Genomic DNA, 24,118 nt, shown 5'->3' with positions numbered 1-24,118 from the left:
TCATGATAAAGCGAGAGCTGGTCAGCCACTCGATGACTGAGCGGAATCTTCGCGATTCCTCCGCATTAATGAAGGACCAGTTTCCCGGTCACGTATGTAAACGCACCGTATCCGGATAAACGCATACATACCAGGGGCTATATAGTAGCCCCACCGTCAAACTCCTATGGCTAAGTGAAAGTGTTAAAGCTCTTTAGTCTGATTGCCTCGTTCGATGCACCACCACCTCCTTAACTGACCAAGACGTTGGGTCAAGTGTGATTATGTGTTTTGCCGAACACCCCCGCGTTATACGCGAGGGGGCTGAAGCCGACGATTGCAAATTTTCAGGTTATATACATATATACATAAACGGCCGCACAGGAGGCACTAAAATACTTTACGGGCAAAAGTATGAATATAGCCTTTATTACCATAAGCAGTGTTTTTACAATCCAAATACGTGTTATTCGAACATGATATTTTTTGAGCACTGAGCCTCTATTAAGCGGGCACCCTCTAAGACTTCTTCGAAATAGTGCTCTGGTAGGTCCTGGCCCCCGGGTGGACCCCTTGTTGCAATATCGGTGGCCTTCATCTTCGCCCAGTACGTATTCACACGGGCAAGGGCCATCCACACACCTTCTATACACGCCGACCGCTTGACAGCGTCGATATGCGATACCGCACGAACAAATCGTTGCACCAATCCAAAATAACTATCCGAACTTGGTTCCTCAGGCCACAGGCGGTCTATGACAGCCTTCATGGCAAGTCCGGATAACCTATGGAGCTCTGCCCATTCAGCCATCTGCTCGTTCAACAGCAGCGGACGCCTTGGCATGCTGAAATGCGACCACAACAGTCTTTTCGCTTCATGGTCTTCTTGGTCTTGGAAAAACTGCATTGCATCAGCAGCACTCTTTGATAAGTCCAAGTATGCGTCCGGAGAACTCCACGCTTGATCAAGAGGGGCATACTTCGGATCGCCGAATTTAGTTCCTAATAAAAAGGGCTTCCCAGCCGCAATCTCGCCGGCTTGTCGGAGCTCCTCCCGAGCCGCTCTGAGCTCAGATCGAGTTTCCTTTGCCGCTTGTAAGGCCTTCTCTAGGTCAACCATTTTTGCTCGGTTTTTCCTTTCAAGAAGCTCATGTTAGCCAGCGGCATCCTTTAGCTCAAGAGCCACGTTGGCTATTGTATCCTCACTCTGGTGATGAGCAGCCTGTTCGGCTTTCAATTCACCAGCTGCCTTCTCGGCAGCCACGTTGCATATCCTGGCTTGCTCCTTGGCCCACGCAAGCTCAGCCCGGAAGTCTCCACAGCGGCAACACCATCTGCAGTCAAAGTGTATTATAAAAACTAGCATCATGCTCTTATTCATACCCACTGACCGCCCAAAAATACATACCTTGTGCCTCGTCAAACCGCTTGTTCACGAGCGTGATGCCATCATCCGACACATCAAGTTGCTGCTTCAGTTCGGCAAATTTGACAGCCCGGGCAGTTGCTAGGGATGCAGCTGCCTGTGTACAAATTGGAAAAATTATTACCTGAGATTATTTCTATTTTGATCCTCTGATCGCCCGTTCGAATGGCAACCAGAGTCTCGGGGGCTACTATCTACACACAATGCACCTTGCATTTACGGTACAATTAAAAAATGCCACATTACGTACCTCGAAGCCTCTTAGCAGGCTCATAAAGGCTTCATCCAATCCATTCTTTGCGGACGAAATTCTCTTAATCACCGTACCCATTAAGGTATGATGTTCCTCCGAGACAGGCGCTTGCCGCAGAAGGCCCATCAACATATCCGGTTGTATGTCGGATAGTCCGGGGCTTTTGTTTTCGGTCTCTCTAGGAGTCGAACACCCCGGACCTCGTGCGGCCGAAGAGTCACCTTCTGGCATTGCCCTCCTTTTCGGATCAGGAGAGATCCTTTGGGACGACACCTCGGGGTCGTCCGCCTTATGAGGCAGGGAAGTATGTGGAGGCGTCTCGCTCTCCATCATCTCCGGAAGAAGATCCCCTAGGACGAAGATTGTTGCGGAAGGCTATAGGCCGAACTGCAAAACATGCGTCTCAGACATTACTCTCAAGAAAAGAATGAGGTATGCTTACAAAGCGCTTTGTTCACTTACGGCTCGGTTAACGGCTGGCCCCCTTGTGGGCCCTGTGCAGCAATGTTGCCCTCCGGGGCAGGGCCCCCTGATAGGGGTTTCTTCCCTTGCTTGGAGGCCTCTGCCTTCAAGTCTTCGGGGGCGGCCCTTTTCTTCCTGTGGGGGGAGGGGATACTAGATTCTCCTCCCCGTTCATCCTCCAACACGGGAGTTCCAATTTCCCCAGATACGGTGCGTAACGTACCTCCGGTGTGAAGGCCACTTTTGGCCTCCCCACTTCTCTCCTTGTCTTCCCCCGATGGCACTTGATAAGGTGCACGAGCCAGCATCCTAGTTAATACCGGATCTGCTGAATCTTCGGGAAGAGAGGCCGAACACCTGATCCTCTCCGCCTTTTTTATCCAACCCTGGCCGAGGATGGTTTTTCAGAATAATGTTATGATAAATATAACGATCACATGTTCGGTTGTGAAGTGCTTACCGGGGTATCTGGATGGTTGCAATCGAGGTCTGCGTCCTCTGTAGTGTCCGAACACTTTATTCGTGATCCGAAGAATAATTGATACATTCCTTCGAGCATCGTGCCAAAGAAGTGTTGAACGGTTCGCGGTCCTTCTGGATTGAACTCCCACATACGGAGAGGTCGTCGCTGGCATGGCAGGACCCGATGAACTAGCATTACTTTGATTACTTTGACAAGACTGATGTCCTTCTTGATGAGATCCTGAATGCGGCTTTGGAAGGTCCACACATCATCAACCGATCCCTAGTCCAGCCCCTTGTTGACCCATGATGCAAGCCGTGGTGGAGGACCGGAGCGGAAGGCGGGGGCAGCCGCCCACTTTCTACCTCGGGGTGCTGTAATATAAAACCACTTCCATTGCCATAGGTCAGAAACTTCCGGGAAGGAACCCTTTGGCCATAAAACATTGGTACCTTTGCTTATTATAGCCCCTCCGCACTCCGCGTGTTGCCCGTCAATTATCTTCGGCTTCACATTAAAGGTCTTAAGCCATAAGCCGAAGTGTGCGGTGATGTGGAAGAAGGTCTCACACACGACAATGAACGATGAGATGTGGGGGAAGGAGTCAGGAGCTAGATCGTGGAAATCTAGCCCGTAATAGAACATGAGCCCTCTAACAAAGGGATGAAGACCGAGGCCTAGCCCTCGGAGGAAGTGAGAGATAAATACGACACTCTCATTGGATTTGGGACTAGGGATAACCTGCCCTTGAGCAGAAAGCCTATGAAGGATTTCCGCTGTCAAGTACCTTGCTTCCCTAAGCTTCGTGATATCCTCCTCTGTGACAGAAGAGGCCATCCACCGGCCTTGAAGGCTAGATCCAGACATGGTCGGAGGTCTGAAGCGCTTGGACTGAACCTCGGGTGTTGGAACTCGAGGTGGGAGAAGGGAAGGATTAAGCGTGGAAAGAAAAGGACAGGTCTTGGCTTCTTTATATAGAGGATGAATGTCAAGCGTCCTCCGCGTGGCTGTTTGAAACTTGCCAAATCCAAGGAATCATACCAATGGAGCGGTTGGGTTACCCACACCCATATTGATGAGAATCCCGTAATAAAGGGACACGATCTCTGCTTCGACAAGACGTGTCAATAAAACCGCCTCGCGAAACATGGAGAAGCAAGTTGGAAAAACGGTTTGTATAATGACCAGGCCATGGTGTGGTATCACGCTATGAACATGTTGTCAGCAGATTAGATTCGTGGAATATGGTACTCTCTATGGTGGTATGTGGAATTTGTTTTGCAGAGCCGGACACGATTTTTGTGTTCAAGATCTACTTTGGAGTATTCGGAGAAGGAACCCGCCTTGCAATGTCGAAGACAGTCTGCGCGCCGGACTCATCGTCATTGAAGCCTGGTTCAGGGGCTACTGAGGGAGTCCTGGATTAAGGGTTCTCGGACAGTCGGACTATATGCGTATGCTAGACTGTTGGGCTATGAAGATACAAGATAGAAGACTTTGTCCTGTGTCCGTGTGGGACTCTCCTTTGCGTGGAAGGCAAGCTTGGCGATTCGGATATGTAAATTCCCTTCTCTGTAACCGACTCTGTGTAACCCTAGCCCCCTCCGGTGTCTATATAAACCGGAGAGTTTAGTCCGTAGGACAAGAACAATCGTAATCATAGGCTAGCTTCTAGGGTTAGCCTCTACGATCTCGTGGTAGATCAACTCTTGTAATACTCATATCATCAAGATCAATCAAGCAGGAAGTAGGGTATTACCTCCATAGAGAGGGCCCAAACCTGGGTAAACATCGTGTCCCCCGCGTCCTGTTACCATTAGCCTTAGACGCACAGTTCTAGACCCCCTACCTGAGATTCGCCGGTTTTGACACCGATAACGGTCCCACACTATTGTCAATCTATGTAGTAAATATAAATGAGAGAATTTCACAAGGAGCGGCCGACAACTTGGACCAAGAAGCTCGAGCAGTATTTGTGGTTTTGAGGCGTGAGCACTTCAGACTTTTTCTTGAGCGATGTTTTCATTGTTGTTCAGAGGAGAGCAAGGTATTAATTGGGCGAGTTGTGGCCAGTCTAGCCCAGGCCACATATCCAACCCAGATATTAATTTTTTTCAAGATGAAAATGGCTAGCCCGGCTATACTTTTTTTTGAGGAATACTCAGGCAAGGTCAACTTGTTATTCTCCGCCCCGCTGGGCTGTAAATCTTTCCTAGGAGGGATGCATTAGGCTTAACAGGAAAATGGGCTTTAAGAAATAATAAATGGGATGTAATTATAAAAACTGGGCACTAACTATAAACAAAATGCATCAAACACGTAATTAGTTTATAAAATATTACTTTTGGATTTTGACAATTTTAATTTTTAATTGTTGCGCGCGCAATGTTTCGTTGAATTTTTACATAATACAAGTTTATATTTAATCTGACTAGAAATTTCAGGATAAAAATATTTCGGATCCCATCAAAATGTGGGAAATTTTATTGAATTCTGTTTTGAACGGTTGGTTGAAATTATTAATCGTTGTCCTAGCTAGAAAATGGACTGTACTTTTAACAAACTGTAAATGGGTTGTAGTAAATTCCATTAGAATTTAAAAATGGGTTGTACATTCTTACAAATCGCAAATGGGCTATAAGTTCTCTACCACTTACTTCTGGGCCTACTAAGTTAACGCGTCCCCTAAAAAAAGAAGTTGAAGCATATGCAAGGTTTTGTCAACTTATAGTCAACACACGGTTCTAGCAGCAGTGGCTGTTGGATGTCTATCCAACGGATGTCGTGCTTCTTCTTCAATCTCGAATATTCTAGCTTCAGCCGCCCAAAAAATGGTTCCTCCCCCTGACATCTGGGGCACACCATTTCGGAGGCTGACCTGTGGCCCTACTAAGTTGACGCGTACCAAGGGCTTTGTCAACTTAGTCAATATAAACGATTCTAGCTATAGTGACTGTATGATGTCCATCCAACGGCCGTTGTGCTTCTTCAACCTCTGGTCTTCTTGCTCTAGCCGCACAAAGCAGCGTCGGTCGTGTCGCCTGCTCCTGCCTCCCGTAGCCGGCTGTGCTGCCGCGGAGGCTTCACCGCCCCCTACTACTCCCACCGCTGGCCAGGCCATCCCTCCACTCACCCACACCCCCTGTTATTCTGCAGCGACGGCAGCCTCACACCAAAGCTGAACCAGTGAACCCTCGTACTCCTCTCTGCATGGGCATCCACTGCCACGTCTTCCCCGGCTCCGCGTCATCCCCTTCCTAGGCCTCGCCGTCGTCCACCGCCATGGTGCTCTCGGTGCGGCGTGGTCAACATGGTCAAGGAACGACTTCCATCAGACATGGACTATACATGGAGAGGCTGACAGGGTGCCGGCGCGATGAAGCAAGCTACCAGGTGGTGCAGTGGCTCTAAGGAGATACGCGTGCGCTTCCAGCACCACCACGTCAAGACCGCATGCCGCCGGAGGCGGCGGCGGTGGCACGTGTCAAGATTAGGCTCCTCCCCCGCGACTGGCTCCAGTGAGTGCGGCAGGTTGTCGTGCTTTCACCCCAGAGCTGCGCCGTGTCGTCTGGCCCGGCAAGTTCAACCGGATCTGCCTCCACACTATGACGGCACCCCTTACCCTGCTGATTTCCTCCATCTCTACGAGCTAAGCATCGATGCAGCAAACAGTGATGAGAAGGTCATGGCGAACTGGTTCCCCATGGCCCTGAAGGCACGCTCGTCACTTCTGAATCAGCGCTTCACCAACGTTTGCCTCAAGATCCCCAAGGTGTCGGATGAAGCCATCATTACGGCATTCTCCGAGGGTGTCAGGGATGTCAAGATGAAGGAAGAGCTCGCCATGCATGAGGATCTGTGCTCGGCTCTAGAGATGTTCAATATGGTAACCAGGTGCGTGAGGGCAGAGGAAGGCGGCCTCTCGCTCCTCGAGCTCCTCGAGATCGACCCTGAAGACAAGAAGGTCAAGGCGAAGGACGCGAAACGCAAGGGCCCGACAGTGCTCGCGGCCAAGCCTGAGACGAAGCGCGGCTGCGATCACCCCGAGTCTTCCAAGGGCAACCTCCCGTTCTGCGTCTTCCACACAACATGCACAACCACAACACCAAAGACTGCCAAGAGCTCAGGGCCATCCGAGACGGGAACCTTGGTCGCCGCCTTGAGCGCAATGGTCGTGGCTACGACCGCAGAAGAGGCCGCTGGGACAACCGTGACCCCCGTCAGGACTGGCGTGATCAGTCTCGTGAGGATCGCTAGCACGGCCAACCTCGCGATGGCCCCTAGAGGGATCAGCCTCGTGAGGATCATCCTAAGGGCAACGCCAGCCTTCCTCCGCTACCGCCGCCCCCGAGGAGGAATGATGACCACCGCCAAGATGATGGGGCCAGGGGATTTGATAACCCACAAGTATAGGGGATCAATTGTAGCCTCTTTCGATAAGTAACAGTGTCGAACCCAATGAGGAGCTAAAGGTAGAACAAATATTCCCTCAAGTTCTATCGACCACCGATACAACTCTACTCACGCTTGACGTTCGCTTTATCTAGAACAAGTATGAAACTAGAAGTACTTTGTAGGTGTTGTTGGATAGAATTACAAGATAATAAAGAGCACACAAATAAAAAGTAGGGGTTGTTTAGATAAAGAAGCAATAAAGTTAGTGTAGCGAGTGTGGAAAAGTGGTGGTAGGAGTTGTGAAATTGTCCCTAAGCAATTGACTATTTTACTAGACCGATAGCAAGTTTTATGTGGGAGAGGCATAAGCTAACATACTTTATCTTCTTGGATCATATGCACTTATGATTGGAACTCTAGCAAGCATCCGCAACTACTAAAGATCATTAAGGTAAAATCCAACCGTAGCATTAAAGCATCAAGTCCCCTTTATCCCATATGCCAGAACCCCCTTACTCGGGTTTATGCTTCTGTCACTCAAGCAACCCACTATAAGTGAATCATGAACGTATTGCAACACACTACAACGGGAATCCCTCATGCTTGCGCGACACAGAGGGCACAATAGGACAACAATATAACCACAAGCAAATTAAACCAATCATAGAAATTCACCAATTACCAGTAGGATAACGAAAATCTACCCAGACATCATAGGATGGCGACACATCATTGGATAATAATACGAAGCATAAAGCACCATGTTCAAGTAGAGGGTACAGCGGGTTGCGGGATAGTGGACCTCTGAATATAGATAGGGGAAGGTGATGGAGATGTTGCTGAAGATGATAGAGGTGTTGGTGTAGATCACGGTGATGATGATGGCTCCCGGCGGCGTTCCGGCGCCACCGGAAGCAAGGGGGGGAGAGCCCCCCTTCTTCTTCTTCTTCTTCTTCTTCTTCTTCCTTGACCTTCTCCCTAGATGGGAGAAGGGTTTCCTCTCTAGTCCATGGTCTCCATGGCCTGGGAGGGGCAAGAGCCCCTCCAAGATTGGATCTGTCTCTCTGTCTCTCTCTGTTTCTGCATTCCTGATTCTGCCCTTTCACCGTGTTTATATTCCCGGAGATCCGTAACTCCGATTGGGTTGTCCTTTGGATACAATTTCGATCCAGATATTGGCTTTTTTGCGGCGAAAGAACAACACCAAACGCCTTACGGAGTGGCCATGAGGGTCAGGGGCGCACCAACCCCCCTGGGGCGCGCCCCCTGCCTCGTGGGCCACTCGAGCATCGTCTCGCATTGATTCTTCTTCCCAAAAATCAAAAATATTCCAAACAAATCTCCGTCCGTTTTTATTCCGTTTGGACACCGTTTGATATGGGTTTTCTGCAAAACAAAAAACATGCAACAAATAGGAACTGGCACCGGGCACTGGATCAATATGTTAGTCCCAAAAATAGTATAAAAAGTTGCCAAAAGTATATGAAAGTTGAATAATATTGGCGTGGAACAATCAAAAAGTATAGATATGACGGAGACGTATCAGCATCCCCAAGCTTAATTCCTGCTCGTCCTCGAGTAGGTAAATGATAAAAAAGATAATTTTTTATGTGGGATGCTACCTAGTATAATCTTGATTATATATCTAATCATGGCATGAATATTAAGACACAAGTGATTCAAGGCAATAGTCTATCATTTGACATAAAAACAATAATAATTCAGGCATCCCAACAAACAATCATGACTTTCAAAATATCAATGCTTATAGAACGTTATCCCTACAAAATCATATAGTCTTTTATGCTCCCTTTTCTTAACACAAGGTACCCCTCATGCCTATCCTGGTGTCATCCAAGCAATTGGTTCATACTTTTTAACGCGCTTCAGCTTTTTCAACCCTCACGCAATACATGAGCGCAAGCCATGGATATAGCATTATAGGTGGAATAGAATATGATCATGGGGGTATGTGGAGAAGACAAAAAAGAAGAAAGTCTCACATCGACACGACTAATCAACGGGCTATGGAGATGCCCATCAATTGATGTCAATGTGAGGAGTAGGGATTGTCATGCAATAGATGCACTAGAGCTATAAGTGTATGAAAGCTCAAACTGAAAACTAAGTGGGTGTGCATCCAACTTGCTTGCTCATGAAGATCTCGGGCATTTGAGGAAGCCCATCATTGGAATATACAAGCCAAGTTCTATAATGAAAATTCCCACTAGTATATGAAAGTGACAATATAGGAGACTCTCTATATGAAGAACATGGTGCTACTCTGAAGCACAAGTGTGGTAAAAGGATAGTAACATTGCCCCTTTTTTTTCTTTTCTCTTTTTTTTGGATGGGCTCCTTTGACCCCCCCCCCCTTTTTAGGTTTCTTTGGCCTCTTTTTTTCATGGGGCAATGCTCTATAATGATGATCATCACACTTTTATTTACTTACAACTCAATATTACAACTCGATAGTAGAACAAAGATATGACTCTATATGAATGCCTCCGGCGGTGTACCGGGATGTGCAATGATCTAGCATAGCAATGACATCAAAAACGGACAAGCCATGAAAACATCATGCTAGATATCTTATGATCATGCAATGCAATATAACAATGAATGCTCAAGTCATGTATATGATGATGATGGAAGTTGCATGTCAATATATCTCGGAATGGCTATGGAAATGCCATAATAGGTAGGTATGGTGGCTGTTTTGAGGAAGATGTAAGGAGGCTTATGTGTGATAGAGAGTATCGTATCACGGGGTTTGGATGCACCGGCGAAGTTTGCACCAACTCTCGAGGTGAGAAAGGGCAATGCACAGTACTGAAGAGCCTAGCAATGATGGAAGGGTGAGACTGCGTATAATCCATAGACTCACATTAGTCATAAAGAACTCATATACTTATTGCAATCTTTTTTTGGCCCTCGAAGCAAAGTACTACTACGCATGCCCCTAGGGGGGAGGTTGGTAGGAGTTAACCATCACGTGCCCCCGACCTTCACGCAAAGATAAACAATCAAAATACAATGCGCGCCAAATTGGTTACATAGTTAGGAGACCATACGTGCATGCTTCGGGAATCACAAACCTTAACACAAACATCCTTACTAGAAACAACCATCTACTAGAACCTCCCACATATTATCATCTCTATATCGCAAAACTATTGCAAGGAATCAAACATATCATATTCAGTGATCCACAAGTTTTATGTAGGATTTTATGACTAATCATGTGAATGACCAATTCATGTCATCTCTCTAAATAGATATAAGTGAAGCAAGAGAGTTTAATTCTTTCTACAAAATATATGCCCACGCTCTAACAAATATAAGTGAAGCAAAAGAACATTCTACAAATGGCGGTTTTCCATGTGAAGAGAAACAGGCAATCCAAACTTCAAATGATATAAGTGAAGCACATGAAGCATTCTATAAAGCCATACTCAAAAGATTTAAGTGAAGTGCAAAGGGCATTCTATAAATAAACCATGGACTGTCTCATACCAGCATGGTGCATCAAAGAAAAGTAAAAACTAAATGCAAAAGACACTCCAAGATTTGCACATATCGCATGAACGAAACGAATCCGAAAACATACCGATACTTGTTGAAGAACGAGGGGATGCCTTCCGGGGCATCCCCAAGCTTAGACGCTTGAGTCTCCTTGAATATTTACTTGGGATGCCTTGGGCATCTCCAAGATTGAGCTCTTGCCTCTCCTCCTTTTCCTCATATCGAGACCTTCTCGATCAAACACTTCATCCACAGAAAACTTCAACAGAAAACTCGGTAAGATCCGTTAGTATAATACAGCAAATCGCTACTCTAAGTACTATTGAAAACCAATTCATATTTTGTTTTTGCATTATGTCTACTGTAATATAACTTTTCCTTGGCTTAATCCACTGATAGAAATTGATAGTTTCATCAAAACAAGCAAACCTTGCATCAAAAACAGAATCTGTCAAAAACAGAATAGTCTGTAGTAATCTGAACATTCACCATACTTTTGCTACCCCAACAATTCTACCAACGTTAGGAAAAATAAACAATGTTTACATAAAGATAATGAAAAAAGAATCAGAACCGTTTGAAATTCGAGTAAAAAAATATAAAATCGCGCACAACAGCCAAAGTTTCTGTCATGCACCGCACAAACCAACAAGCATTGTAAACATCCTCAAGGCAAACCTTGGCACATTATTTTTATAATACAATGTAATTGTACAAGGGGATAATTATTTTTGATGAAAATTTTCTGTAATTAAGATTCACAAAGTTTCCGTGAGCATGAACAAAGTTCAAGGAGCTCTCCCACTTCAACAATGCTTGTCTTTCTCACTTTCACTTTCCTTTTTGAGAAGTTTTGTGTTCCCCTCTTTTGTTTTTTTTGTTTTTATACTATATAAAAGAACTCAACAGAAATAAATGACTCTCTAAAACTTCCGGGTTGTCTCCCTCGCAGCGCTTTCTTTAAAGCCATTAAGCTAGGCATAAAGTGCTCAAGTAATGGATCCAACCGGATCCCAAGGTATATCAAAGCCAATTTTAATTAACAATGATTTGTGATTTAGTAGTGAGCAAAAATTAACATATATCAAGCAATAACAAAGTATAACTCTGTTCCTATGCATCGGCATGTCATAAAAGAACAATTCATGCACACCAAGTAAAGGCCCAGGCATAGTATAAACAGTTTCTTGCAATTTTATCATATTGGAAACATAGAGAGGTGGATATATAGTTCCTCTCTCATAATAATTGCAAGCAGGAGCAGCAAGCACATGCATATTATATCTATCAAAATCATCATGTGTAGTAGTAAAACTGAACCCATCAATATAATCCTTAATAAGGGCAAACTTCTCTGATATAGTGTAGTTTGGAGAATTCAAAAAGATAATAGGACTATCATGTGTGGGTGCAATAGCAACAATTTCATGTTTAACATAGGGAACTATAGCAAGTTCATCTCCATAAGCATAATTCATATTGGCATCTTGTCCACAAGCATAGCAAGCATCATCAAAAAGGGATATTTCAAAAGAATCAATGGGATCATAACAATCATCATAGCAATCATCCTTCGGCAAGCACGAAGGGGAATTAAAACAATGTATGAGTTGAAGAGTTACTCTCATTAGAAGGTGTGCACGGGTAGCTAATCCGCTCTTCCTCCTTTTGTTCTTCGCTCTCCTCGTCATCTTTTTCATCCAATGAGCTCACAGTTTCGTCAATTTCTTCGTCCATAGACTCCTGCAAAATATTAGTCTCTTCTTGGACAGCGGAGACTCTCTCAATAAATTCACCAATATCGGAATTGAATTCATAATACTCATAGCAATATTTAAGGATAGATAAATTTTCAGGTCTATAAACTGAATCATCAAAATCTTCAAACTCTTTAAACAAAGATTCAATTTCATAAGCACACATAAAAGCAATGAATTCATCTATTTGTTCCACATCATAGTAATCATATATACCATTAGCATAAGAAGCTAAGGTTTCATTATCATTAAATTTGCATGAAAAGGGAAGGTGTGGAGCCTTCATCCTAGAGAAACAAGTATAATCATGTCTCAAGCATAGATCCCGAGCATACCAAAGCAACATACAAATTTGATCCCATAATAGTTTCCCTTTTTGTGTCCAGCGATAATCCCTAAAGTATTCACGTTGATCCAACGTGTCTCCCATAACATAATTGAATGGGGTTTTCTCAGGATATCAAAGTAGTACATAATTTCGTTCACATAATGAGCATCGAGGGTTTTAGGAGGTTCCCCATCTCCATGAGTAGCAAGTACACCTAATTTTTTTGGTATTTCGTGGTCCATATCCATAACTAAAGATGGAGAACAACTTAGAACAGCAAATAAAAATTACTTAGTGATAAAGCAAACAAGCACACACGAGAATATTCACCCCACGCTATGACTCCCCGGCAATGGCGCCAGAAAAAGGTCTTGATAACCCACAACTATAGGGGATCAATTGTAGCCTATTTTGGTAAAGAAGAGTGTTGAACCCAACGAGGAGCTAAATGTAGAACAAATATTCCCTCAAGTACTATCGACCACTAATACAACTCTACTCACGCTTGACGTTCGCTTTACCTAGAACAAGTATGAAACTAGAAGTACTTTGTAGGTGTTGTTGGATAGAATTGCAAGATAATAAAGAGCACGTAAAAAAAGTAGGGTCTGTTTAGATAAAGAAGCAATAAAGTTAGTATAGCGAGTGTGGAAAAGTGGTGGTAGGAGTTGTGAAATTGTCCCTAAGTAATTGACTACTTTACTAGACCGATAGCAAGTTTTACGTGGGAGAGGCATAAGCTTACATACTTTCTCTTCTTGGATCATATGCACTTATGATTGGAACTCTAGCAAGCATCCGCAACTACTAAAGATCATTAAGGTAAAACCCAACCATAGCATTAAAGCATCAAGTCCCCTTTATCCCATACGCCACAACCCCCTTACTCGGGTTTATTCTTCTGTCACTCAAGCAACCCAATATAAGCGAATCATGAACGTATTGCAACACCCTACAGCGGGAATCCCTCACACTTGCGCGACACATAGGGCACAATAGGACAGCAACATAACCACAAGCAAATTAAACCAATCATAGAAATTCACTAATTACTGATAGGACAACGAAAATCTACTCAGACATCATAGGATGGAAACACATCATTGGATAATAATATGAAGCATAAAGCACCATGTTCAAGTAGAGGGTACAGAGGGTTGCGGGATAGTGGACCGCTGAATATAGATGGGGGAAGGTGATGGAGATGTTGGTGAAGATGACAGAGGTGTTGATGTAGATCGCGGTGATGATGATGGCCCCCGGTGGTATTTCGGCGCCACCAGAAGCAAGGGGGAGAGAGCCCCCCTTCTTCTTCTTCTTCCTTGACCTTCTCCCTAGATGGGAGAAGGGTTTCCCCTCTGGTCCATGGTCTCCATGGCGTGGGAGGGGCGAGAGCCCCTCCGAGATTGGATATGTCTCTCTATCTCTCTCTGTTGCTGTGTTCCTGATTCTGCCCTTTCACCGTTTTTATATTCCTGGAGATCCGTAACTCTAATTGGGTTGTCCTTTGGATACGATTTTTATCTGGATATTGGCTTTCTTGTGGCGAAAGAAGGGCACCAACCACCTTACGGAGTGACCACGAGGGTCAGGGGCGCGCCCGCTGCCTCGTGGGCCACTCGAGCATCATCTCGCGTTGATTCTTCTTCCCAAAAATCATAAATATTCCAAAAAAAAGTCTCCGTCCATTTTTTTCCGTTTGGACTCTCTTTGATATGGGTTTTCTGCGAAACAAAAAACATGAAACAAACAGGAACTGGCACTGGGCACTGGATGAATATGTTAGTCCCAAAAATAGTATAAAAAATTGCCAAAAGTATATGAAAGTTGAATAATATTGGCGTGGAACAATAAAAAATTACAGATACGACGAAGACGTATCAGGCTCCCAGGAGCCTCATGCCATTGGCTGCATCCTAGGTTGTGCTCAGGCCCCCGCCTCCCATTGCCTCTTCAAGCAGTTCGCTCGTGAGGTGAACGGGGCCCTCCCCAAGCTCGAAGCGTCGCGTCCCCACAGGTGGTCCATGTACGCCATCACCTTTGACTCTGCTGATAAGCTCAAGTGCGTAGCCACCACTCGCGCACTCCCGTTGCTTTGCTCACCCACCATCAGCAAAGTCCTCGTCAACAAGACACTCATCAATGGTGGTGTGGGGCTCAACGTCCTCACAGTCGAGACATTTGATACGCTCCAGGTGTCGTACGACCAGCTTCTGCCCACCAAGCCCTTCTCAGGGGTGACCGACGGTTCCCCATAGGACAAATCCGTCTCCTTGTCACCTTCGACAAGCGTGAAAACTACCACATCAAGCTCATTGAATTCGACGTCGCCCACATTCGTCTCCCTTACAACACCATCCTCGGGTATCCAGCCCTGGCCAAGTTCATGGTAGCGACTCACCACGGCTACAATGTCCTCAAGATGCCAGGAAGCAGCGGCATCATCACAGTCACCTGTGATGAGAAGGACGCAGTGTGCTCCGTCGAGCACGCTTATCAGGCCCCAGCGGTCAAGAACTCAGATGATGGAGGCGCCATTCACCCACCTTAGGTCATCCCCAAGAAGAAGAAGCAACTACTCTGCCGAGGATCTCAAGAGGGTGGGGTGTCTGACGATCGCGCCTCAGGCCCCGTGCCCACTGATGAGGCGCCTTCCCCGCTTGCATAGGAAGGCGCGCCCGACGCCCCTCTTGGGTTGGGCTCGGGGGCTCTCCTCTGAAGGGCCTCTGACCTAGCCAGCGTCACAAGGGAGGCATTCGGGCACCATGTGGAGGCGTGCTTCAACGCGCGCTTCCGCGAACAGGCGCTCAGGAGTTCATCACCAAGGCGATCTAAGAGCTTGAGGAGGCGTGGGCCATGCGTGGCAAGCGTCACCCTGCACCACCCAGCGTAGCTGCCGCCCCTGACGTGGGTAGCAAGCTACACGTCTGCGTCAACATCCCAGGCCTCAACAGGGACTCTTCTTAGGATCCCTTCTGGCCGTCCCACGTCGGCCGATGCGGAGGCCCCCCACACAACTACGTTCGCATGCCTTTCGGCCTGCCGAACGCAGCTATAGCGCATCAGTGCCACATGCGAGCCATCCTGGAGGCTCACAAGTCCAGGCGCCAGGCGATCCTGACGGAGGAGGTGCCAAACCCTCACGAGCCCCTCGGACCTCCGGAGCCTCACGAGGCCCGGAAGACGAACGACTCATGAGGAGCGACTTCCGCGGCACGCATCTTCAGCTATCCCAACACTACTTCAGTGACGGTGCCAGGTGACTTCTTTGGTTTGTTCAATTGAGGGCGCCCCTCGGGCTGCAATATCCTCAAGCTGCCAGGACCAGTCCCGCAGCCACACCATTTTGATTAGTGTACCCAAGACCAGTATGCTAACCTATGTTATCATGGTTATTTAAATTACCCCTGTTGTCATGTTATTCATGGAGTCGCCCAGCACAGCCTCCGCACGTTGCTAACCCGCCTCTTGCTCATCCCGCAACGGCGGCTACTTGCACGGCGCATGTGCTTGGATCTGTCTCTGCAGTGCTAATAAATCTGAGAGACCGAGCTCTGGCCCGTGTCCTGCCCCGCGCACGTCACCTCACCGGGTCCTCAGTGCCTTCGCCTTTTTCACGAAAAGATCATAGGCAGGTTGACAAGCGCGGTTGTGTGCTATGTTTTCTTCCTTTGGCTGACCCGCATGAACCTCCGGAGTCGTCACATGAGTCGAGACCCCTCCAAGGCACCTTCACGAGGCCAGCCACCCTTTCTTTTTCACGCGATTCGCTTGCATGTTAAAGGTGGGGGGCAGAGCACCGTGGCTCTGGGGCTCCTATCGGCCCTCAAGCCCTCACCCCCTAGCCTTGACCATGTCATCGCGACCTGGCATAACAGCGGCGGCTGAGCCTTTGCCTGAGGGCCGGAACCCGAGGACGTAGAGCATCCAGATGAGCGAGGAAGAAGGGTCGGCTCGAGTCTCTCTTAGGAGCTCCACCGCCACCAGGACGCAACCCGGCATCAGCCGCCCTCTCAGCGAGAGGATAACTACAATATCACCGAGATAAGTCACCCCCACACGCGAATGTGGACCTCACAATCAGCATTTTACTTTTCGCAATCCCGCTCGGGCAGGGATGCTTCCCTTCCGGCCTTCGGAAGCCGCTTGCGCACCAAGGGGGACCCCTGAGCATCACACATCAGGGGCTCTTACCGGACCTCGGGCCGCTCACCTCCTGGCCTTGACCACAACATCGCGACCTGGCATACCAGCGAAGGCTGAAGTTTGCCTGGGGACTAGGTCTTGTCGGTGTAGAGCACTAAGCTATCATAGGAATGGAAGGGGGAACCATGCCCAAGCGAGAGACGTAAACACAACATCGAATCAGAAATGATAACGTTAAAATGCAAGCATCGCAGTTTTTACATACCCCCGAGGGGTTCGTCAAGGTTTCATGCAGGAATGAAGCAAAAGGGAGAGCCCTAAGGGAGCCACGATCTCGGCGGCGTCACTGGCGGCGCCGGGCCAACGCCGCTGCTAAAGTGCGGGCGCGGCGGCTTGGCGGCTTGTAGCTGTCGTCGTCGCTTGACTCATGCTCTGAGGAGGCGCTGCTGCTGTCGGGGGAACCACGGGCAAGGCCAAGGGAAAGTTCACCGCCGGCAGCCTCATCACCTCGACCATCTCCCTCGAAGCAGCACCCCAGGCGCCGACCATCCTCGCCAAAGACCTTGAAGGAGAGCATTGAAGCTCCATCGTATTCGAAGTGGATGGGGAGAGCTCCCTCCGAGCGGCAGGTGCGGGCGATCTCACCCCATCCTCGAGTCATGAAGACGTCCCAGAGTCGACGGCCTCGGCTTACGTTTCAAAGGCTTGGTCGCAGCACCTGGTGTATTGCAACCACAACTGGACAGGCCCCTTCGGCGGTATCTCCCCCACAAAGAACCACGGGAGATAGATGCATGTGTGTGGCGGCATCGCCGCCCACACCACAAACTCGCGAGCTGTGCCTCCAGCATGGGTGCGCGAGCCGGGCGACCATACGGTCGCCGCCTGCCCTCATCCATGACCTTGATCCTCACGGCACCGGTCGTCGCCCCTGTGTGAGGGGCCCTGCGCGTGGGCATACAAGGGGACCGGGAAGCCCATTCGTGCCAAGGCCGCGTTGCCATGGGCTCCGTGGCGGCACCTCGGGAGCAATCGGGCCTCTTTTTCGGCGGGAGCAGCTCGGGTTCCACCTGAGGGGTTTTTCCCTTCTCGTCAAGCGTCGCGCGTCGGCTCGGTCCACAGGCGATTGAGGCCCGCGGCACTTCGCCCTTGCTCTTTAGCTTCGCCTCGAAGCCAAGTCCGAGCGCTCCTTGGGCCCGGGGGCTACTGTCGGTGTTCTGGGAACCAGGGTACCCAGATTTGCCTACCTGCAGACCACGGCGTGGCTCCATCGATGGCCTGGTATGGCCCATCTTCAGCATCGACAAGGCAAGACCCTCGCGAGGGACCCAGCCTCACGAGGCGGACAGCGCCAAGACCTCCGGAGGGAGCGGCCTTCCCAGGCTGGCTCCTGAGGAGCGGATGTTCCTATGAAAGCGACCATCTTATGAGGTCCTAGTAACGCAAGCCATGATGACCAAGGCCAGGCGGGCGCCAGCGGGCGCAGAGCAGCAGGTTTCCTTTTTGGTGCTAAGGAGGCAAGCGTAGGTGCGGGGTCCCAAGGAATCCGCCAAAGGTTTCCATTTCTGTGCTACGAGACCAAAACCGCCAGGACGGCTGGAAGGATGTCATCGTCGAGCCCACTATGGCATCACATGCAAAAGCTTTGCAGGTGAAGACCACCTTTCATCAGGATAGGATGTACTTCTTGTCCCCTTTCAAACTGGCCGTTGTGAAATCCCTTCCCGCCTACATTTGGGGGAAGAGGACGGCGGTTAGCCACCACCATGGGCAGGGGACCCGTACCTCGCCACTACGCACCCAAGCCTCAGGAGTTTGTTCATCCACTGTACTAGTTCATCCTCAGCCACTCGCGAGGCTAATCCACCCCAAAGTAGGAGTAGGGTTTTACACCACAAGGTGGCCCGAACCTGGGTAAACTGCCGTGCATCTTTTCCTGTTCATGGAGCTAGGCTGCAGGAACGACAAATCGGTTGCCTGGGGAGATTGAGTTCTTCGCACACGCCCCTGAGTTCGGACCTTCCTTGGGTCTAGGGAGCCCTGAATCCGACAGTGGCAGTGCCATCATCATCGCGGATCCTGGCGGCAGGAGGTGCTGGTGATCAGATATAGGGAAGACGACGGTGGAGGTGTGACGACGTCCGATTTGGTGGTGATGGGGCGCGGGCTACCAGATTTGGTGTTGGCTGAGGCCGATGGTCTACAAATTCGATGTCGGCGGAGCGGCGGGCTGCGAGAGTGCTGACAACCGAAGAGAGGAGGGGTGTTTGTTCTACGGTGGGGCGGGTGGCAGCCGGAAGCCGGCAGATTTGGTGATGGCGGCTCGTGGGGAAGGGGGGCAAGAGGACACACGCAATTATGAGTTGGCGATTGGTTTGCGGGGGGTTATGGGTGCGTGGATTTTTTTTACGTTTGTGAAGGCAGGTGCCTGAATTTTTTTTACGTTTGGGAAGGCAAGTGCCTAATGTAAATTTACATCACTTTGGGCTAGTGTTTTGGGCAGCCCAAAAAAGGACCACAAAAATATACGTTTAGAGCAGCAGTTGGTGCTTGTTTTTAGTCGAAGTGATGCAAAAAAGATTTCTTTCCGGCAACTTGTATTCTATACCTAATAATAAAGGGGCTATTGCTTCTCACGGTACGTCACCGAAATTGCTCACAAAGTTGAAAAATATGATCCCACCGATGCCACCTATAAGTGATTAAAAAACGTTTCACATAGGGGAATCCCCGCCTTGCCCGCCCATATAGTTGGAACCTTCTATACTGCGCTCTCGACGCTGTGAGAAAACGCAGCGCGCCTGTTTGGGTCGGCATGTGTCCGGGCGTCCTTAGATTAATTCAACTTTTAAATTTTATTTTCCTTTTTTGTCTTTCTTTTCTTCATTTTAAATAATTTGGGACTTCATTTTTTAAAAAATTAAAAAAAAGAATTGTGAAATAAAATTTTTTAATAACTCATAAATGTTTGCGGATTCAGAAAATATTCGTAATTAAAAAACGTTCGCATATCAAGAAAATATTCGCAATTTTTAAAATAAATGTTTGGGAAATACAATTTTTAATGATTAAAAAAAGTTCATGTATTTGAACAAAATTTCGCCAATTCAAAACATGTTCATAAATTAAAAAATGCCCTGAAAATTCAAAAACTTTTTGTGACTTACAAAATAGTTTATTGATTCATTAAATGTTTGCTAATTCAAAAACTGATCATGCATTTCAAAAAATGTTAGTTAAACCAAAAAAATGTTCGTGAATTTCAAAAATTGTTCAACCAATTTTTTTCCAAAAAATGTTCGCCTATTCAAGAAAAATATTTTAAAAGTGTTTACAGTTTTAATGGAATGTTTGCATATACCATAAAATCTTCATGAATTGGAAAAATGTTCATCATTTTAAAAATTATTTGCAAATCTATTAAAAATGTTGAAGAAATTGAGAAATGTTCACCATTTCAGGTATGTTCATAAGCTTAAAAACTGTTCATGATTTCACGAAAATGAGAGTGATAATGTATCTCGGTGATGCAGCAAAATGTTGTCATGGGCATTGAAGATTATAAATTGTTTTTCTTCTATTGAAATGCACGGGCCATTTTGCTAGTAGATACTCTAGAGAGCTTAATTATAAATTGTTAGTTAGCTCGTTCATTGGGATTGTTAAGCTTAACAAGCCAAAAATAGTGATTGAATCTGTTCATTAAAAGTGAGCTGCGAGCTTAAAACTCGAGTATCAGGTTGTCATTAATGTCGCAAGCAACGTGTTTTAGTCCACCCCTATTGTTAGGGTAACAGGGTAACTTCAAACTCTGATGCAAAATCCTTGTGTTCCATTATGAGAAGACACTTGAGAAGACACTACGGAAAATGATTTTAAGCAAAGTGTGCAAACCACTCGGCAAAGGCCAAATTCACCTCGGCTAAGAGCATCTTTAATAGATGATGTAGATGTAAAAATAACTAATTTTTTATCTTCAAGGTCCAAACCCCCTCTCCAACAGATGATGTAGACAAAAAAAATACATCTTCACCTCTCAGAGGTAAAATACAACACCTTGCGGTGTAAATTTGCATCTCAAAGATGTAAAAACGATGGTCATGTGCCAACCGACCAACTGCCTTCATTTGGCTTCAGCGCGATCGCCGCCCGTTCACCTGACGGTCGCCCACCGCCGTCATGGCCGACGCTGATGACCCCGCCGCATCCTTCACCGTCCCTGGTCCCACCCACCTCGCCATAGCCGCCGTCGGCGTAACTACAGTCCCCAATTTGACCTTCTCCTTCGTGCCGCCGTACCGGGTTTGCCCCACCTCGATCGATCACCGTCGCGCCGGAGCTGCCTGCGAAGAAGCAGCGGCAGCCGAGCGACGTGGTGGAGGCTAGAAGCGGCAGATGGCATGAGGGCGCAACCCGACGACATACCAACCTCAACCGACCAAAATTTCGAAGCCGGACACAGCTGCGGTGGGAGATTGGCTGCCGGCGGCGGCCGTGGCTTCCTCCTCCGGCCAAAGAGACCCTCTTCCACCTTCGCCGCTACTCCTATGTCGTTCCTCCTCTCTCCGCTTCGAATTGTTGCTGCTCCGCCACCCCGATTCGAGCCGCCGCCGTTGCTTTGCTGCACCGATTCGCCACCCACGCCGACGTTCCTTCGTCGTCGCTCTGCTGCACCGATTCGCCACCCCCGCTGACGCTCCTTCGCCGCCGCCGCCCCGATTCGCCGCCCTTACATCTTCATTTTGCATCATCTATTGGAGTTGCATTTTTATATCTCCGTTTGTTGGAGTTGCATTTTTACATCTCCGTTTTGCATTATGTGTTGGAGTTGGCCCTTTTTTAAAGATGCAAAAAGCATTTCTTGAAATGTAATTTTTTCTATGTCCTGTTGTACATCTTTAAAATTTGCTTAGTATGACACTCGGCGTATACCTTGTCGCTGTCGGCAGATCTAGATGAGTTCCTCAAATCAACCAAGTGTACATCATGATCGACGGCACCTCACTCTCTTCGCGGTGAACACCGTGCACGGTTCGACACTAGAATTAGCTAAGCAGTAGTATTAATTTCAGGTTCCAACGTATGTCCACGGTACATGTGGTAAACGATTCAAACTTGAGTATTTAAAAACGTATGTGCACACTGCCCATACGTGTATCACTGCGTGGTCATCTTACTGTGAACCATCGCACACAATCAATCAGACTGGGCGAACTAGGCGGGGGCGTCTGGGCGCCACGCGCGCGCGCAGCGGCCGCTCCATGGTCACCGTGAACTCCGGCCTCTCGGCGAGGTCGACGCCGCCGCCATCCTCCGCCGCAGACCACTCGAACCGCCTCACCAGGTTGGCCACGAAGAACTCGAGGTGCAGCATCGCCAGCCCGAGGCCGGGGCAGATCCTCCGGCCGGCCCCGAACGGCATCATCCTGATCTCACGGCTTCCCGTCAGGTCCACCCCGTAGCCCTCCCCGCCCTCCAGGAATCGCTCCGGCCTGAACTCCTCTGGCCGGCTCCACACCTCCTCGTCCAGTGACACGTCCGCCACCGAAAAGTTCACCGACGTGGCCGCCGGCACGCGGAGCCCGTCTAGCGACGCCTCCGTTACGGCCGCGTGCGACAGCAGGAAGTGCGCCGGCGGGTGCCGCCGCAGCCCCTCCAGGACCACCGCCTTCAGGTAGTGCATGCTCGACAGGTCCTCCTCCGCGACGGCGTCCTGGTGGTCGTTGGTCATCGCCGCGTCGATCTCATCCCGGAGCCTCGCCTGGATCTCCGGCTGCCGGACCAGGTTCGCCAAGATCCACTGCAGCGCGGTCACCGTGGTGTCGACACTAGCGGTGAGGAACTCCGTGCAGAGGCTCACCATCTCGCCGTCTGTGAGCGCGCGGTCGCCGCCATCCTCTTCCTCCTTGGGGAGCCGGTGCGCGAGGAGCGTGTCGACGTAGCAGTACGCTAGGCTGCCGTCGTCGCCGTTAGCCGTCAGCAGCCTCCGTTCTCTTCTTGCTCTGATCAGTGGCAGGAACAGCTCCTCCTGCTTACTGCGGATGGACAGCACCTTCCGCCACCGCCGCCGAAACAGCCTCGTGGTGAGCGCCGGGCAGAAGGCGAAGACCTGGAAGCCGATGTAGGAGGAGAAGAGCTCCCTCTGCACGGCCTCGATCTTCCGTACGGGGCCGGCCGGCAGTCTGCTCCCGAAGCACATGTACGTGAGCAGCGAGAACATGGAGAACTGGAGGCACTCGACGGCGGTCACCACGCCGCCCTCGCTCCGGGACAACTCGTTCTCGAGGTCGGAGGAGAGGATCCCGAGCGCCCACCGCCGCGCCGGCGCGAAAAGGCGCGCGACGCGCGCGGGGTGGAGGACGCCGGAGGTGAGGTTCCGCCTGAGAGAGCGCCAGAGCGGGCCGTATGGCGCGGAGCTGACGGTGCGCTGGGCGGAGGTGAGGACGAGGAAGGGCGCGATGGCGGGCGGGCGGCTGGCGAAGGCGTGCCCGCGCTGGACGAGCGCGCGGTGGGCGACGCGGCGTCCGGAGACGAAGATAGCCGGTCGCGGGGAGAGGAAGCCGAGGGTGAGCACGGGCCCGTGGCAGCGGTGCAGGTCGCGGATGGCCGGCTCGAGGCAGGAGCGCGCGCGCCAGAGCCAGAGCAGCGGGCCGAGCACCGGGACGGCCGGCGGGGACGGCGGCAGCGGGAGGCGGCTGGCCTTGGACGGCCGAAGGGCCGGGAGCAGCAGCAGGAGGAGGGGGAGCAGCACGGCGCAGGTGGCGAGCGGGAGCAGGAGGAGGTACGCGACGGCGGCCTCCATTGTTGATCGATCGATCAGCTGCTCTCCTAGCTCGGGGTGCCGGTGCCGCAACGAGCTGCGTGCCGGCCATGGCTATCTATACGCAGCCGCTGATCAGCGGCCACCGCCTCATCGGTGTTGTGTTGGCACGCCGCTTCTGCGGACCGGTGCGTTGGCACGAATCCACTACGGTGATCACGCAGGCGTGCAGGGGACGGGACAGGTGGCGGCGCTGGGTTAAGCGGCCGGGGCCAGATGGAAGGCTCCGTCGGCCACGGTGGTGCCGACGCCGACCGCCGCCGATACATGGAGCCGGCCCGGAGGATTGTGCGGTTGCTATTGCATGGAGACGTGGAGCACACTCCAGTCCGCCAAGCGGGCCTTGCAGAGTGGTCACGTTCTGAATCAACATGGTACGAGGATCACAACAAGACTAGCTGAACATATGCATCTCCTATTTCCCTCAAAAAGAAAAGTTGATTCTCTGTTAGTCCATGTGCACCATACAACAAAATTTTACAATAAAGGATCTGCAATACGTAGCGGCAAAAACAACCAAAGCAAGAAACCTCACCGGCTGTGGCAGACTCTTCCCCGCCGTTC

General features: G+C 49.4%; 1 protein-coding gene across 1 annotated transcript; it reads right to left on the bottom strand.

The window, feature by feature from the left end:
• Positions 1-21,934: 21,934 nt before the first annotated feature.
• On the bottom strand, positions 21,935-23,536 carry LOC119368808 (cytochrome P450 89A2-like). Its single transcript, XM_037633961.1, has one exon. It carries the CDS (start codon positions 23,534-23,536, stop codon positions 21,935-21,937), a length of 1,602 nt encoding a protein of 533 aa, XP_037489858.1.
• Between the last annotated feature and the right edge of the window lie 582 nt (positions 23,537-24,118).

Source organism: Triticum dicoccoides, chromosome 2B, assembly GCF_002162155.2.
Source record: "Triticum dicoccoides isolate Atlit2015 ecotype Zavitan chromosome 2B, WEW_v2.0, whole genome shotgun sequence".
In the NCBI taxonomy this organism is placed as follows: domain Eukaryota; kingdom Viridiplantae; phylum Streptophyta; class Magnoliopsida; order Poales; family Poaceae; genus Triticum; species Triticum dicoccoides.
This window is presented reverse-complemented; position numbering and strand designations above follow the sequence as displayed.

What these genes read in the sequence shown, in the direction of transcription:
- LOC119368808 (XM_037633961.1), bottom strand. Translation starts at nt 23,536, where the DNA reads ATGGAGGCCGCCGTCGCGTACCTCCTCCTGCTCCCGCTCGCCACCTGC.